The sequence below is a fragment of the Hyperolius riggenbachi genome, chromosome 12, assembly GCF_040937935.1.
Source record: "Hyperolius riggenbachi isolate aHypRig1 chromosome 12, aHypRig1.pri, whole genome shotgun sequence".
NCBI lineage: Eukaryota > Metazoa > Chordata > Amphibia > Anura > Hyperoliidae > Hyperolius > Hyperolius riggenbachi.
Genome location: NC_090657.1, coordinates 9,212,435 through 9,230,280, shown reverse-complemented (window position 1 = coordinate 9,230,280; position 17,846 = coordinate 9,212,435). Strand labels below are relative to the sequence as shown.

Genomic DNA, 17,846 nt, shown 5'->3' with positions numbered 1-17,846 from the left:
CCACCTTAATGCCTAGTACAACCATACAATTTTCTGTAAGATTTTCTGTTAGATTTACCTGCCAGATAGATAATGTCCAACATGTTGGAAATTATCTATCTAACCATCTAACTGCCTATCAATTAGGCATTGTTCTACTCAGCAGGAGATAACCAGAAGACAATGTACCAGAGATAATGGCCAGCCTCTACCAGTACTTTACAGGAAATAATCTAACAGAAAATCTAACAGAAAAATCTAACAGAAAATTGTATGGTGTGTACTGGGCATAATGCTGGGCATACACGGAGCGTTTTATGCGCCGGATCGAGCCAGCGGCTCGATGCCGGCGCGTCGCCGCTAGTCTGCGCGGATCGATCCCCGCTCGTCCCCGCGGGCATGCCTTATCAGCCGCTCGATTCCCCGCTATTGTCCGCCTGCCGGTATCGAGCAGGGAATCTATCCGCGCGGTCATCGGACCTGTCAGATATTATCAATCGAGCCATCAGCGGCTCGATTGATAAGGAAGAAACGGCTTGTGTATGCCTAGCATTAGACTATGGTAGGGATTAGATTGTGAACTGTACTGTAAGGCAATGTAGAGAGTGTCAGCGCAACTAAAAGTACGATCCAACAGCTAACATAACAGACCAGCCTATCAGGAAGCGGGACTTGGTGAAACGCTCATTTTCATCTCTTTGTAAAGAGGAGAGAAGCAGGGCAGGATTTCTGAAAAGGCCTCTACGGCTCAGGCCTTGTGCGGCTACAGGTCAAGGGGCAGCTGGACATGAAAGAGGGGCTCTGCTACATATAAAAAGGGGAGCAACACATGAAAAAGAAACTGATGCTAAAGGGATCTGTTCATGAAAGAGAGGGGCTGCTGTACATGGATATCAAGCATAGAAGAGGGGGCTGCACATGGAATGGGAATGGGCTGCTGTACATGGATGATACACATGGAAGAGGGGGCTGCACATGGAATGGGAGGGGCTGCTGTACATGGATGTTACACATGGAAGAGGGGCAGCACATGGAATGGGAGGGGCGCTGCTGTACATGGATGATACACATGGAAGAGGGGGCTGCACATGGAAGGGGAGGGGCGACTGTACAGAGATGATACACATGGAAGAGGGGCTGCACATGGAATGGGAGGGGCTGCAGTACATGGATGTTACACATGGAAGAGGGGGCTGCACATGGACTGGGAGAGGCTGCTCTACAGAGATGATACACATGGAAGATGGGCTGCACATGGAATGGGAGGGGCTGCTGTACATGGATGTTACACATGGAAGAGGGGGCTGCACATGGACTGGGAGGGGCTGCTGTACATGGATGATACACATGGAAGAGCGGGCTGCACATGGACTGGGAGAGGCTGCTCTACAGGGATGATACACATGGAAGAGGGGCTGCACATGGAATGGGAGGGGCTGCTGTACATGCATGATACACATGGAAGAGGGGGCTGCACATGGACTGGGAGAGGCTGCTCTACAGAGATGATACACATGGAAGAGGGGGCTGCACATGGAATGGGAGGGGCTGCTGTACATGGATGTTACACATGGAAGAGGGGCTGCACATGGAATGGGAGGGGCTGCTGTACATGGATGTTACACATGGAAGAGGGGCAGCACATGGAATGGGAGGGGCGCTGCTGTACATGGATGTTACACATGGAAGAGGGGGCTGCACATGGAATGGGAGGGGCTGCTGTACATGGATGATACACATGGAAGAGGGGGCTGCACATGGAATGGGAGGGGGTGCTGTACATGGACGTTACACATGGAAGAGGGGGCTGCACATGGAATGGGAGGGGCTGCTGTACATGGATGATACACATGGAAGAGGGGGCTGCACATAGAATGGGAAGGGCTGCTGTACAGGGATGATATACATGGAAGAGGGGGCTGCACATGGAATGGGAGGGTGCTGCTGTACATGGATGTAACACATGGAAGAGGGGGCTGCACATGGAATGGGAAGGGCTGCTGTACAGGGATGATACACATGTAAGAGGGGGCTGCACATGGAATGGGAAGGGCTGCTGTACAGGGATGATACACATGGAAGAGGGGGCTGCACATGGAATGGGAGGGGGCTGCTGTACATGGATGTTACACATGGAAGAGGGGGCTGCACATGTAATGGGAGGGGCTGCTGTACAGGGATGATACACATGGAAGACGGTGCTGCACATGGAATGGGAGGGGCGCTGCTGTACAAGAAAGGGCAGCCCCAACATACTTGGCCTAGCAGCACAAAAATTATAAATCCAGCCTTGAAAAGAGGTAGATTATCTCCCACTGTGGATGAATGCTATAGTGGTCATTCAGAGAAACCCAACACTGTATCTATATGTTTATTACTGTTTTATGTCTATAACTACCTTAAGACTGCGTCACGCCAATGGGTGTGACCGCGGCGGCAGCTCCAGGACCGCCTAATGCCAAATGGTGTCAAGTCCTGGGGGCAGCTACTGCAGGAGATCGCGCGCTGATCCCCCTTGGACACAGCTGTCCCTCTGGGACACAGGAGAGCAATCAGCTCTCATAGGCAGAAGCCTATGACAGCTGATCGCCAGTATTGGCTGGCTGGGGGGAGGGAGGGGTTTGAGAAAAAAGAAAGAAATAAGAAAAATAGAAGATTTTGTTAAAAAATAAAAAACAAATATTTACAAAAAAAACAAAACAAAAAAACAAACATCTGGGGGCCGATCAGACCCCACCAACAGAAAGCTCTGTTGGTGGGGAGAAAAGGGGGTGGGAAATTACTTGTGTGCTGTGTTGTATGGCCCTGCAGCTTGGCCTTAAAGCTGCTGTGGCCCAATTAACAGAAAATGGCCTGGTCTTTAGGGGAGTTTAGCACTGTGGTCATCAAGTGGTTAAACAGGCAATACGTTTCCTAGAGGCGCTAATCATCGCTTAGTGAATGGGAATAGGGGTCACAAGGTTGCAACTACAACTGCTCACCTGCTCTAGAGCAGGGCTTCCCAACCGTGTCCTCAAGTACCACCAACAGTGCATGTTTTGTGGAAATCCAGAGGTAACTAACTTGCTCTGCTGAGACACTAATTACCTCACCTGTGAATGTTCGAGATTTTCTGCAAAACATGCACTGTTGGTGGTACTTGAGGACCAGGTTGGGAAGCCCTGCTCTAGAGGGTATGCCCGGGGCCATCATTCATTTATGGTAATGATGCTAATGGGTTCATCAATGGGTGAGACAATGGACATGGCAAACACCCTGATGAAGAGGAGCCGACACCAAACACCACAGCAATGATAGGAGGACTTGATGTGACGACAGTGACATGTTTATGGATTATATAATAAGGTGCAGCTAACCCCAGTGGACTCACGAGAAGAGGTGAGTGGCATCGCTGTGCTCAGGAATCTCAGTGCTTCGATATTTCATGAAGTCGGCCAACACTTGCAGAGGGTCTTCGCTCACGGCTATCTTGTCTTCTGATGTCCAGGTTTCCATTGCAACCAGCACGATCCTGGTGTTCAACTGCTCCTTAAAAATCTAAGAGGGAAGACCAGGAGTAAACTAGAGCAGGTGAGAAGAGCCGAGGGCAACAGGAAAGGGTGGAGAGGATCTGACGAGGGGTGGACAGGGGCAGCATACTGACAAACCCAAGCTGTAAATGGCTGGTTCAGAGAGGCACTAATATCTACTGGAAGGCAACAAGAAGATAGGAATATACAGTCTATGCTACTAGTGCTACTATGAGATTGTCTTTATTACTTATCTACATCTCCTTCCTTTCTGAGGTTATCCAATAATCTTCCATCTAATGAGACCTAATTGAACAAGAAAAGTACTGGTTGTAAAATTGTTAAGTTTTTTGTGTTTGTGCCCGTACCCATTAGGTGAGCTGGTAAAGGGTTCATTTGTACTCCGATGATAGACAGACAAATGACAGCGCTCAAGACTGCACCTGAAATGAAAACTAACAGAGGCATGCAGAACCCCACTGGGGCTAAATACATGCCTTGAATGCAAAACAGATGTAAAATATGTACTAATTCTAATCTAAAATTTTGAATGTAGATTTGAATCAATGAATGCAGCTGGCCACTAGTATACTTACGTTTTCATTTCAGATGCAGCCTTTAGCTTTGTCATGTGTCTGTCTGTCTGCTTGATGTAATGTGTATACCATTTATGATTAGCAGCACAAGGAATATTATGTTTTTATTGCTAGACTAGTGTTACCCCTTCCCCGAGAGGGTCAGTCATCGCCGTGGGGAAGTCTATTAGGTAATAATCTGTGCACACATTATTTACTGAAGCCAACACCCTCTTTTGCCTGTTTTGAGTGCTAGGTGTGTAATATTGTCCAGTTCCTGGAGCTCTGCACATCCATGCACATCATTCAGGTATAATTTCTGTTTGAAAGCGCTGCCACGTCTCCCGCTGGCGTACGTTAAAAAGGGGCGCTGGGAAAAAAGGGCGCCGGGTTTTTAACGATAAGCATGGATAACGTTTAAAAATGTATTGTACTGTATTTCGTTTAAAATTAATGTTTTTTAAAGTTATAAATCATTAAATATTGTGCATTAAATCGGCAATTGTAAAAACGTTAATCTTTCGTTTAAATAGTGAAACGTATAATAACGTTTAAAAAAAAAATTTACTAAGTAACCCTCCCTGTACCTACCCCTAACCCCTAGACCCCCCTGTTGATGCCTAAACCTAAGACCCCCCCTGTTGGTGCCTAAGTAACCCTCCCTGTACCTACCCCTAACCCCTAGACCCCCCTGTTAGTGCCTAAACCTAAGACCCCCCTGTTGGTGCCTAAACCTAAGACCCCCCTGTTAGTGCCTAAACCTAAGACCCCCCTGTTGGTGCCTAAACCTAAGACCCCCCTGTTGGTGCCTAAACCTAAGACCCCCTGTTGGTGCCTAAACCTAAGACCCCCCTGTTGGTGCCTAAACCTAAGACCCCCCTTTTGGTGCCTAAACCTAAGACCCCCTGTTGGTGCCTAAACCTAAGACCCCCCTGTTGGTGCCTAAACCTAAGACCCCCCTGTTGGTGCCTAAACCTAAGACCCCCCTGTTGGTTTTTTCGTTTAAAAATAATGGTAAAAAAAAAAAAAAAAAAAATGTACTGTTTTTCGTTTAAAAATAATGTTTGAAAAAAAAATATTGTACTGTTTTTCGTTTAAAAATAATATTTAAAAATGTATAAATCATTAAATAATGTGTAATCATGAGAAGCAGTAATAAAACATTAAGTCTCCGGGCGCCGCTTTTAAAACGTTATTTTTCTCCGGCGCCCTTTTTTCCTATCGGGCGCCCATTAAACGATATTTATTATAGGAGTGAATGGCGGCGCCCGATTTGTCCACTAGCCTCAGGCGCCCGAATTTACTGTTTCCCTCCCGCTGTACACAGTTGATGCCTGCTTACAGGAGGTGATGTATTGGTTGCCCCTCCTCACTGCAGTTGACAGTCCTTTTGTACAAGTAGCTGGAAAATAGAGTTGCCTTACCTCTCCTCCGGTAATTACTATACGCGTTCATAACCTCAACCCCCTTTAGCCCACTGCCAGGGGGTAACTGACTGGCAGATCTCTTTTACGCCTCACATAAAGCACACTAGTACCTCTACAATGGCTGCTGAGCTCAGCCACTTGACTTCTTCATCTCTTCTGATTCTCAGCGGATGCTGCTCCTCTCTGCTAGTACCTCTATGGCCCGACCACCACCCATATAATACAGGTTATACTACTAGATCTTGCTATTCTCCACCTTGGTCATGCTCTCTTACTCTTATTCAAGACTTCTCAAGTGTGTCTCCCCTTCTTAAAGAGAACCCGAGGTGGGTTTGAAGAATATTATCTGCATACAGAGGCTGGATCTGCCTATACAGCCCAGCCTCTGTTGCTATCCCAAACCCCCCTAAGGTCCCCCTGCACTCTGCAATCCCTCATAAATCACAGCCACACTGCTGACAAACAGCTTGTCAGAGCTGGCTGTGTTTATCTCTATAGTGTCAGTCTGCTGCTCTCCCCGCCTCCTGCAGAACTCCAGTCCTCGCCTGCATCCCTTCCCTCCCTGCTGATTGGAGGGAAGGGACGGGGGCAGGGACCGGAGCTATGCAGGAGGCGGGGGAGCAGCTGAGACTGACACTACAGATGTAAACACAGCCTCACAGCACGGCTGTGATTTATAAGGGATTGCAGAGTGCAGGGGGACCTTAGTGGGGTTTGGGATAGCAACAGAGGCTGGGCTGTATAGGCAGATCCAGCCTCTGTATGCAGATAACATTCTTTAAACACACCTCGGGTTCTCTTTAAGAACTCTACTCAACGTCCCATCCATCAAGCCCTCAAACCACCAAGTACACAACTTAAATGTGCATAATCTGAACTAGCCCCCCCCATCCACATGTATCTCCAGCTGCCAAAGGACTTCCTGCCTCTTTTACATCTCTGTTTCTACAAAAACAAAATGTATTCAACTTGTATTGCTGGATGTTGTGTATGTACTACGCAGTATGTATATTTATTGAAGTAGATGCCATTGATACAAGTTTCTGTTGTACTTGTGACATTGCACTCTATACAGCGTTATGTAAATGATGGCAAAACCAAGTCATAAGAATGTTTTTGAGTCATGTCAAGTAAATGGGCAGTACGGATATAAAAATGAACTAGTATGGGTATAAGTAACTCCTTAAAGGGGCATTTTGGCGACAAAATGTAAAATTTAAAATATGTGCAAACATAAGCAAATAAGAAGTACGTTTTTTTTCAGAGTAAAATGAGCCATAAATTACTTTTCTCCTATGTTGCTGTCACTTACAGTAGGTAGTAGAAATCTGACAGAAGCGACAGGTTTTGGACTAGTCCATCTCTTCATAGGGGATTCTCAGCAAGGCTTTTATTCTTTATAAAGATATTCCCTAAAAAAGATTTACACAATGATACTGGCCAGCTTCCCTGCTCATTGCACAATTTTTTGGCAGTTGGATGGGTCAACTGCCATTCACTAAGTGCTTTTGAAAATAAGTAAATCCCAGAGAATCCTCCCATGAAGAGATGGACTAGTCCAAAACCTGTCGCTTCTGTCAGATTTATACTACCTACTGTAAGTGACAGCAACATAGGAGAAAAATAATTTATGGCTCATTTTAGTCTGGAAAAAACATACTTCTTATTTGTCTATGTTTGCACATATTTTAAATTTTACACCTTTTCGCCATAGTGCCCCTTTAACCAGTTCATCTGAGCCATTTGAGGAACCAGTGAACATCTGCTTGCTGCAGACCGAGCCAATCCACAGAGTTCAGATACGAATACACTCAACTCAACTGAGGAGCAAAAATTCAGATGTTAGCATGTGTAGCGGGTTCAGCCATGGGAACTCAATGAGCGTATTCTGTGCAGCTGCAATGGGTTTTATGGCGTTAGAAAAAGACGAGATTATGTTTATGGTGGCGTCTTGGCTGAGCAGTCTAATCACATGTTTGCAGAGTACTGGGCACTTACAAGAGCATTTCCATTCACATGCTTGCAGAGTACTGGGCACTTACAAGAGCCTTTCCATTCACATGCTTGCAGATTACTGGGCACTTACAGGAGCCTTTCCATTCACATGCTTGCAGAGTACTGGGCACTTACAAGAGCCTTTCCATTCACATGTTTGCAGAGTACTGGGCACTTACAAGAGCATTTCCATTCACATGCTTGCAGAGTACTGGGCACTTACAGGAGCCTTTCCATCCACATGCTTGCAGATTACTGGGTACTTACAAGAGCCTTTCCATCCACATGCTTGCAGAGTACTGGGCACTTAGAAGAGCCTTTCCATTCACATGTTTGCAGAGTACTGGGCACCTACAAGAGCCTTTCCATTCACATGCTTGCAGAGTACTGGGCACTTACAAGAGCCTTTCCATTCACATGCTTGCAGAGTACTGGGCACTTATAAGAGCCTTTACATTCACATACTTGCAGAGTACTGGGCACTTACAAGAGCCTTTCCATTCACATGCTTGCAGAGAATTGGGCACTTACAAGAGCCTTTCCATTCACATGGTTGCAGAGAATTGAGCACTTACAAGAGCTTTTCCATTCACATGGTGGCAGAGAATTGGGCACTTACAAGAGCCTTTCCATTCACATGCTTGCAGAGTACTGGGCACTTACAAGAGCCTTTCCATTCACATGTTTGCAGAGTACTGGGCACTTACAAGAGCCTTTCCATTCACATGCTTGCGGAGTAGTGGGCACTTACAAGAGCCTTTCCATTCACATGCTTGCAGAGTACTGGGCACTTACAAGAGCCTTTCCATTCACATGCTTGCAGAGTAGTGGGCACTTACAAGAGCCTTTCCATTCACATGCTTGCAGAGTAGTGGGCACTTACAAGACCCTTTCCATTCACATGCTTGCAGAGTAGTGGGCACTTACAAGAGCCTTTCCATTCACATGCTTGCAGAGTAGTGGGCACTTACAGGAGCCTTTCCATTCACATGCTTGCAGAGTAGTGGGCACTTACAAGAGCCTTTCCATTCACATGCTTGCAGAGTAGTGGGCACTTACAAGAGCCTTTCCATTCACATGCTTGCAGAGTAGTGGGCACTTACAAGAGCCTTTCCATTCACATGCTTGCAGAGTACTGGGCACTTACAAAAGCCTTTCCATTCACATGCTTGCAGAGTAGTGGGCACTTACAGGAGCCTTTCCATCCACATGCTTGCAGAGTACTGGGCACTTACAAGAGCCTTTCCATTCACATGCTTGCAGAGTAGTGGGCACTTACAAGAGCCTTTCCATTCACATGCTTGCAGAGTACTGGGCACTTACAAGAGCCTTTCCATTCACATGCTTGCAGAGTAGTGGGCACTTACAGGAGCCTTTCCATCCACATGCTTGCAGAGTACTGGGCACTTACAGGAGCCTTTCCATTCACATGGTTGCAGAGTACTGGGCACTTACAGGAGCCTTTCCATTCACATGCTTGCAGAGTACTGGGCACTTACAAGAGCCTTTCCATTCACATGCTTGCAGAGTAGTGGGCACTTACAGGAGCCTTTCCATCCACATGCTTGCAGAGTACTGGGCACTTACAGGAGCCTTTCCATTCACATGCTTGCAGAGTACTGGGCACTTACAGGAGCCTTTCCATTCACATGCTTGCAGAGTACTGGGCACTTACAAGAGCCTTTCCATTCACATGCTTGCAGAGTAGTGGGCACTTACAGGAGCCTTTCCATCCACATGCTTGCAGAGTACTGGGCACTTACAGGAGCCTTTCCATCCACATGCTTGCAGAGTACTGGGCACTTACAGGAGCCTTTCCATTCACATGCTTGCAGAGTACTGGGCACTTACAGGAGCCTTTCCATTCACATGCTTGCAGAGTACTGGGCACTTACAAGAGCCTTTCCATTCACATGCTTGCAGAGTAGTGGGCACTTACAGGAGCCTTTCCATCCACATGCTTGCAGAGTACTGGGCACTTACAGGAGCCTTTCCATTCACATGCTTGCAGAGTACTGGGCACTTACAAGAGCCTTTCCTAGTCAGGGCACACAGGACTGGCATGCTGGCACAGTGACAAATTACAGGACTACAGGCATGACTATACAGCCAGATGTACTTACTGTGTCGGCAAAATTCACCACAGATTTGGCAAAACTAATCGTGACACCCACAGACTGCCGTTGATCAAGCTGAAGAAAATAAGAAAGACAGTATTTTTACTAGATCTGAAAAAAAAGCAGCTTGGGGGTTATGTAGAATAGGACATAAATTAGCTGTAACAATGAAAAAAACACAACAAATAGTAAATATTGCAAAAAGGCAAAGAAGATATTTATTCTGAGGACATTGCTAGAACCTCTGTAAAAACCACAAAGCATGTGGCTGTGGCACTATCAGTAGGGTAAAGACAACTCTTTCGTGCTTAAAGGATACCCGAATTGACGTGACATGATGAGATAGACGTGTGTATGTACAGTGCCTAGCACACAAATAACTATGCTGTGTTCCTTTTTTTCTTTCTCTGCCTGAAAGAGTTAAATATCAGATATGTAAGTGGCTGACTCAGTCCTGACTCAGACAGGAAGTGACTACAGTGCGACCCTCACTAATAAGAAATTCCCATTTTTTTACTTCTTTCTTGCTCTCAGAAGCAATTTTCTGCTAGGAAAGTGTTTTATAGTTGGAATTTCTTATCAGTGAGCGTCACACTGTAGTCACTTCCTGTCTGAGTCAGGACTGAGTCAGCCACTTACATACCTGATATTTAACTCTTTCAGGCAGAGAAAGAAAAAAAGTAACACAGCAGTTATTTGTGTGCTAGGCACTGTACATACACATGTCTATCTAATCATGTCACATGTCACTTCGGGTATCCTTTAAAACATGGCTATGACTAAGGATCTGTGTGTCTGAAATATGTTACCTGCAAGTCTGTCTTTTGGATGTGTAGAAATAAAGATATCTAGTTTTATTGATGTCTAGTGTGTGTTGCGGGAATTTCTACATATTTGTGTACTGCTACCCGGTGGGGAGGTTGCCCAGCACCGTCATGATGTGGAGGGGGTTGTAGTAGTCTGTCTGCTGCTGTATGCTTAAAACATGGACTGACCACAGAAACGTTTTTGTACAGTCAGCCAGTGGCATCACTAGGTGGGTGTGGTAGGTGTGGACCGCACCAGGTGTCACCAGCAGAGGGGGTGACACCAAGCTAAAGAAAAAGTGACTGGGTCTCCACCTGGATTTCGTGCAAAAATTGCTATAATTTATTTATACCATAGTACAAAAATACACACGACGTTTCGGCCTACGGCCTTTATCAAGTGTGGGGGTGACACCAAGCTCCAGGCTAAGAGAGTGGAGTAGGCTATGTAAATACTGACCAGGCTAGTGCCTCTTCCAGGGATGCCATTCACGGATTAATCACGAGTTTAATTGCCCCAGCTGAGTGGGTAGATGCGGCGGGGTTAATTACCCATAATGCTGCTCTTCGTCCAGCGATTCAACGAGCTCACTATGGAGCACTTTCTCCTTCCGGCTTGAAGGAGGAAGTGCTCCATAGCGAGGCTTGCAACGCGTCCAACAGATGCTTGTGAGCTCGTTGAAACGCTGGGCAGAGAGCGGTGTTCTGGGTAATTATCCCCGCCGCATCTAGCCGCTCAGCTGCAGCAATGAAAGCTAATTTGAATCATGCGTAACCGCCGTGGTTACTCCTGATTAATCCCTGATGAGGATCCCTGGCCTCTTCCTCCTGCTCTTCTCCCTTCTGGCTGCTCCATGCTGAACTGATAACAGAGTTCAGAGGCCTCCAGGGCCACATGGCGATCATCTGAACATCCCCCTATCACCTTCCTACCTAGTGAGGTTGGAGGTCCATGGTGTAAGAGGGGTGACACCATGAGTTTCTGCACTGGGTGACAACAACAATAGTGACGCCACTGCAGTCAGCTCCTTTCTAAGGCTGAACATGAAATGTGATGCGCTGGTGCCGTGGGAACTGTGGGGGTGATCTACACTCGGAGCAGCTCCTCCAACCTGGCTGAAAGTTGTAAGAAGAGAAAGGGTAATAACCGAGAGCCCAATGTTGTGTAGTACCTTCGCCATTCAAAAAGTACTATTAATAATGTGAAATTATACTCACAAGCACGGGTTACCACACAGGCAACCACTGTAATCGCAGGTTGGGAGAATTATTACCTGACCCCACTCAGGTTTAAGAAGTCGCTCTCTGTAGAGAGGAAGAAAGGCAGGGTAACACCCCTCCACCTGGGGTGGACTAGACAATGTTGACAATTTTGAACAGAGACGCCAAGATAGGATAAAAACCTCTAAGAACAGTTTAAAGGGGGAGGGGGGGGGGAGCAGTGGACTTACTTCCCTCACAGAGGTGCTCGGCCATGCTACAGACTTTTTGGAGTTTCTCCAATTATTGCCTGATGAAGCGGGGCTGTGCCTGCGAAACGCATTGCAAAGTGGAGTTTTTATAGTAAATTTTATGTTTGATGTAAAATAACGAATCCCTGTCTGTATTTTCTTGAGGGAGGCAAGTCCACCACTTCCTTCTTTTTAAGCTTTTTTTTTTAGACGGTTTTATCTCGCCTTGGCGCCTCTGTTCAAAATTTTCAACACTGGCTGAAAGTTGGCTATGAAGAAATAGATAAACGAAGGAGCGCTGCAATTGTGTGATAAAGCTTTATTAATGAAACGTAGAAATGAGAAAAAATGCATTTATCAGAAGTAAGCGAAAAATCACTAAACAATGGCGGATGCCCTCCAATTAGGACTGCTGCCTCCTGCAGTGCTGTGACCAGCTGAGGGTCCCAGATGTCAATGAAGCAAAGCTCCAGTAGCAGACCTCTGTGTGCCAGCGACGTTGCTACATGTTTCGGCTTTCCCGATGACTGAGATTCTTCTATTTCCTTTCTCAAGCTGCTGGACTTGCCTTTATCAGTCCACATTTAAACAATAAAGAGCTCTAATGATGGTGTCGGCCACCACCTGCTTTACCAGTATTTGACACCTTGAGTGCTGCCAGGTTGGCCTGAGCCCATTATTTCTGGAGTGCATCTACTCTCTATAAAAACTCTCCAGGCATTTACAGATAAACTGTGCCAGAGGCTGCAGAGTGGCATGCAGACCCCTAGCAGCAGAGGACGGGGATACCTGCTCTCTCAGGCACCTGAAACACTTTATACAGCTTAAAGGGGCACTATGGCAAAACATTGTAAAATGTAAAATATGTGCAAACATATACAAATAAGAAGTATGTGGATTCTAGAGTAAAATGTGCCATAAATTACTTTTCTCCTATGTTGCTGTCACTTACTTTAGGTAGTAGAAATCTGACAGAAGCGACAGGTTTTGGACTAGTCCATCTCTTCATGAGGGGATTCTCAGGGATTTATTTATTTTCAAAAGCACTTAGTGAATGGCAGTTGCTCTGTCCAACTGCCAAAAAACTGTGTAGTGAGCAGGGAAGCTGGCCAACATAATTGTTTATATCCTTTTTAGGGAATATCTTTATAAAGAATAAAAGCCTTGCTGAGAATCCCCCATGAAGAGATGGACTAGTCCTAAACCTGTCACTTCTGTCAGATTTCTACTACCTACTGTAAGTGACAGCGACATAGGAGAAAAGTCATTTATGGCTCATTTTACTCTGGAAAAAATGTACTTCTTATTTGTATATGTTTACATGTATTTAAAATTTTAAGATTTTTGCAAGATTGGTCCTTTAAGCTTGTGCACAGAATGGAGGAAACTCTAGTGGTCGATTCACACGTTGCGATTTTCTGACAGATTTACTGTGAGATCGACTATTTCCAACATGTCCGATCTGATTTCCAATCGATTTCCCGACCAATTTCCATTCACTTCTATGGAAAATGGATCGGAAATCAATCAGAAAATCAATTGAAAATCAGGTTGGACATGTTGAAAATAATCGATCTGACAGTAAATGTCAGGAAATTTCATCATGTGTACCCAGCATAGGGGTTAAGAAAATACACATTGAGATCTCAAATCAGCCCTTAAAGGAGTTCTGTGGGGGTTTCCTGAGGATAAAAACAGACACTTACCTGGGGCTTCTATCAGCCCCCTGTAGCAGTAATGTCCCACGCCGTCCTCCTCCGATCTGCCGTTCCCCGTCGCCAGCACCGGGCAATTATTCGTCTGACACAGGCGAATAAAGCACGCTCCTGTTAGTGTCACCGGAAGGTTTCTTGTACTGCAGGCGCAGTACGCTTCCGATGACGCGAGCAGGCGCGCAGCCACAGAGAAAGGCGACGGAGAAAGGCGGATCGGAGGAGGACGGCGTGGGTCATTACTGCTACAGGGGGCTGATAGAAGCCCCAGGTAAGTGTCTGTTTTTATCCTCAGGAAACCCCCACAGAACTCCTTTAAAGAGAACCAGAGACAAAGCACCCTCATGTATTTTACCATATATATCAGTGGGAACATTAGAGAAAACGCCTACCCTGCTCTCTGCTTCATTCTTCACTGCTCAGCCTGCCTGTTATCAGCCCTGATAAAATCCCCGACTGAGCATTCAGTCTGCCTTTGCTCAGGAATCATTATAGCCGAGTCATTATAGCAAAGCCAGAAGGGGGCAGGCTTGGGCTTGAAAAGACGTCAGAGAAGACAGACTCGGCTATAATGGTTCCTGAGCAAAGCCAGACTGAATGCTCAGTGGGGGATTTTATCAGGGCTGAAACAAGCAGGCTGAGCAGTGAAGAATGAAACAGAGAGCAGGGTAGGTGGTTTCTCTAATGTTCCCACTGATATATATGGTAAAATACATGAGGGTGCTTCATCTCTGGTTCACTTTAAGTATTATGCTGAAAACGGTTCTAGTATTGTCTTCTTCAAAATGTAGAAGAGTTTTGGGATGACCTCATGGGGAACTGGCTGATAATCTTGGTAGTAACAAGAGAGTATGAAATACACAAAAACATTACAATAGTTCAAAGTTATGAAAGGTAGGAATTCTCTTCTGTGAAGGTTCTCATTCGTCCAGGTTATGCTATATTTATTTATTGTATTTATAAAGTGCCAACATATTACACAGCGCTATATCCTAAGATACAGTCAAGTAGCGTCTAATGATCCCCTTTTCTGTTGTAAGAGACGTTTTGTTCACTCCTTCAAAGTCACTTCTTCAGTTGTTAGTAGTGGATAATGTAACCAGGGCCGGCGCTACCATTAAGGCAGAGGAGGCAGCTGCCCCAGGGCCCCAGAGCTTGTAGGGGCCCCCAGTGGCTACAAGAGGAAAAAAATTTTTTCAAATCGGCCTTATAGTTCCTGAGAAAATCGATTTTAAAGTTTTAAAGGAAAAAAAAAACATTTAAAAACCAGCCGACTTTAATGGTTAATAGCAAATCCACCTTAAATGCTAGAAACCCTATTTGCAGGATATGTTAAGGAGATCATTAGGAATAAGAGGAAAAAACAATTTTTCAAAAAGACCTTATAGTTTTTGAGAAAATCGATTTTAAAGTTTAGAAGGAAAGAAGTATAGTTTTAAATGCGGTAAATTTCACTTTTAGTAGCAAACCTAACGGTAGTGTAATTTTACATGTATAAAAAGAAAGAGCAATACATTTCCTGACGGGGGACCAGGGGGTCCATACGCAGCCACAGCGCTTTGGCCAGGGATCGCTATACAGCCGCAATATGGCTGTATGAAGATCCCTGGCATTTCTTCCTATTTTCCCAATTTTTTTTATGTTTAGAGTGTGGGAATTTTTTTTTTTTTTAATTATGTGGGGTCCCCCCTCCTGAAACTTTTTAACCCCTTGTCCCCCATGCAGGCTGGGATAGCCAGAATGTGGAGCTCTGACCGATTGGGACTTCACACCCTGACTATACCAGCTGCAAAAAAGGTCCCCTAATGCCGATTTTTGTTCCGGGGTATATGTTGGGGGGCCCCCCAGGTTTATTTTGCCCTGGGGCCCCATTGTTGCTTAAACCGGCCCTGAATGTAACAGGTTAGAAATCAGTTAATGCAGAAAATTTACTTCAGTTCACTTACACTAAACAGAATTAACGAAAGCTGAATAAACCAGATCTTCTCAAAAGACTAATGAGATATGGAAGGCTAACGATTGACTGAGTCATCAATTAATAGCCAGCCAGGTAATTATTAGGCTTCCGAATCTAATTAGCCCTGTATAAAAATTTCCTGCCTACTTTAATTCCCGTTCTCATCGGAACTGTACTCATGACTTCTCAATTCACTAAAAAATTACCTACGTCACAAAAACCAGTAAGGACAAACCGTTATTTCATAAAGTTACTGAAATGGTTAACCAAACTTTTTCACTTTGCTTGGAAAATCATTGATTACATAATGCAGAAGTATATCGCTGCCCCAGAAACGCCTGAGTTTGTTCTCTGAACACCAATTGCAGTTTATAAAACTGATCCATACAGCAGAGAGTATTTTCTGCTGAATTTAACAACCGTGAGCAGCTCTGTAAGTATAGCATACATCACCAAAAATACTGGAATTAATCTGATTATACAAGTACTGTATATTCCTGCGTATAAGACTACTTTTTAACCCTTGAAAATCTTCTGAAAAGTTGTGGGTCGTCTTATACGCCGGGTATCATTGATGCTGGGTGATACCCCCTATCCTGTTACCGTCTCTCAGATCTCGCTGCTTAGGACTGTAGTGAAGCGGCGCAACCGCACATATGTGAGATCTGAGAGGCAGAGATAGAGGTAAATAGGATACAAGGGCGGGGCCAGAAAAGTGAAAGAGGCGTGTTTTATGGGCACAACACAATCTATTCTTCCATACTGCTCTGATAAACAGGTAGACAAGGAGAGCTGACCAATCCGCTCAGGGAGAGGGAGAGTTGACCAATCCAACCAGTCAATTGACTATATACTGTCATATACTGGGTACCACATACAGTACAGCACCAGTATATGATTTTTTTTTTATTTGGTATACTTGGGAGAGGGGTAGTCTTATACGGTGAGTATATCACAACTCTATATTTTAACTGAAAAAGTTGGGGGGTCGTCTTATACACCCAGTCGTCTTATACGCCGGAATATATACGGTATACAATTACAGCTCCTTAACAGTGCAGTCCTCTCTGAGCAGGGGGAATTTGCAATGTTTGCACAAATGACATTACTGTGTGGGACAGACGCATATAATATAAATGCAAGCAAGGAGAAGGACAACATGATTTTATTGTATGTTACACCACACTGCAATTCAACTTTAAAGTTGGTTCTCAAACTCATCGGTAGCGAGGATCCTAATTATGGGATATGTATATTGTAATGAAAAGGACTTCAGTACAAGATGTGGTTTGCACTTGTTTATAAACAGGGCACTTATAAATACAATTGTTGGATTATCGATTGTACCTTTAAAGGGAACCTAAACTGAGAGGGATATGGATGTTTCCTTTTAAACAATACCAGTTGCCTGGCAGTCCTGCAGATCTCTTTGGCCGCAGTAGTGGCTGAATCACAACCCTGCAACAAGCATGCAGCTAATCCAGTCTGACTTCAGTCAGAGCACCTGATCTGCATGCTTGTTCAGGGGTTGTGGCTGAAAGAATTAGAGACACGGGATCAGCAGGAGAGTTAGGTAACTGGTATTATTTTAAAAGGAAAAATCCATATCCTTCTCAGTTTAGGTTCCCTATAAATCTCAAAAGCTGGAGGCATGCAGTCTATGGATTAAGAAAGTTCTGTAATTACATCAGAAGGAACTTCATATCTGAAATTGGATACATAATCTTTAAAAGTCCAGTTATTATCTTACAATGGTGTGCAAAGGCTTCATATTAGTTTCCGGGATTGTGTATATTTTTATCATATGAATGAATAAAATAAAAGGTTTGGTGACTGTCTAGAAACTTGAGCACTTTCCATTACGTAAATACCAATATTTTTGCCAAAGGAGCCCCCGGGGAGGATGTCATTACATACGTTAAACACATGAGGCCGCTTACCAAGCGTCGATCGTTGACCACCATGAGCTCAATGTATTTGGTTTCAGACAAAGCAGAGCGAACGATCTGGCGAATCTAGAAAACAAGGGCAAAAATCACACAGAGGAAATAACCCATTCAGAGCCCTGTCTGCAGCAGAACAGGCTTGTAAAGTAACTTACATGTTGGATACTCTCCCTACCGCAAGTATCAGATCATCTTAAAGGATACCCGAAGTGACATGTGACATGATGAGATAGACATGGGTAGGTACAGTGCCTAGCACACTAATAACTATGCTGTGTTCCTTTTTTTCTTTCTCTGCCTGAAAGAGTTAAATATCAGGTATGTAAGTGGCTGACTCAGTCCTGACTCAGACAGGAAGTGACTACAGTGTGA

General features: G+C 44.9%; 1 protein-coding gene across 3 annotated transcripts in view; it reads right to left on the bottom strand.

Moving 5' to 3' along the window:
* ADAM11 (ADAM metallopeptidase domain 11) overlaps window positions 1–17,846 on the bottom strand; it is a 180,472-nt gene that overhangs the window by 65,346 nt on the left and 97,280 nt on the right. For all 3 annotated transcript variants that reach the window (XR_011025410.1, XR_011025411.1, XM_068264201.1), the window contains 3 exons: window positions 17,469–17,543; window positions 9,609–9,677; window positions 3,350–3,516 (listed from right to left, as the gene is read on the bottom strand). Coding sequence is in view for 1 of the 3 variants with exons in the window: in XM_068264201.1 (XP_068120302.1) it covers window positions 3,350–3,516; window positions 9,609–9,677; window positions 17,469–17,543 (311 nt within the window). In the remaining 2 variants the exon portion in view is untranslated. The remainder of the gene's footprint in view (window positions 1–3,349; window positions 3,517–9,608; window positions 9,678–17,468; window positions 17,544–17,846) is intronic.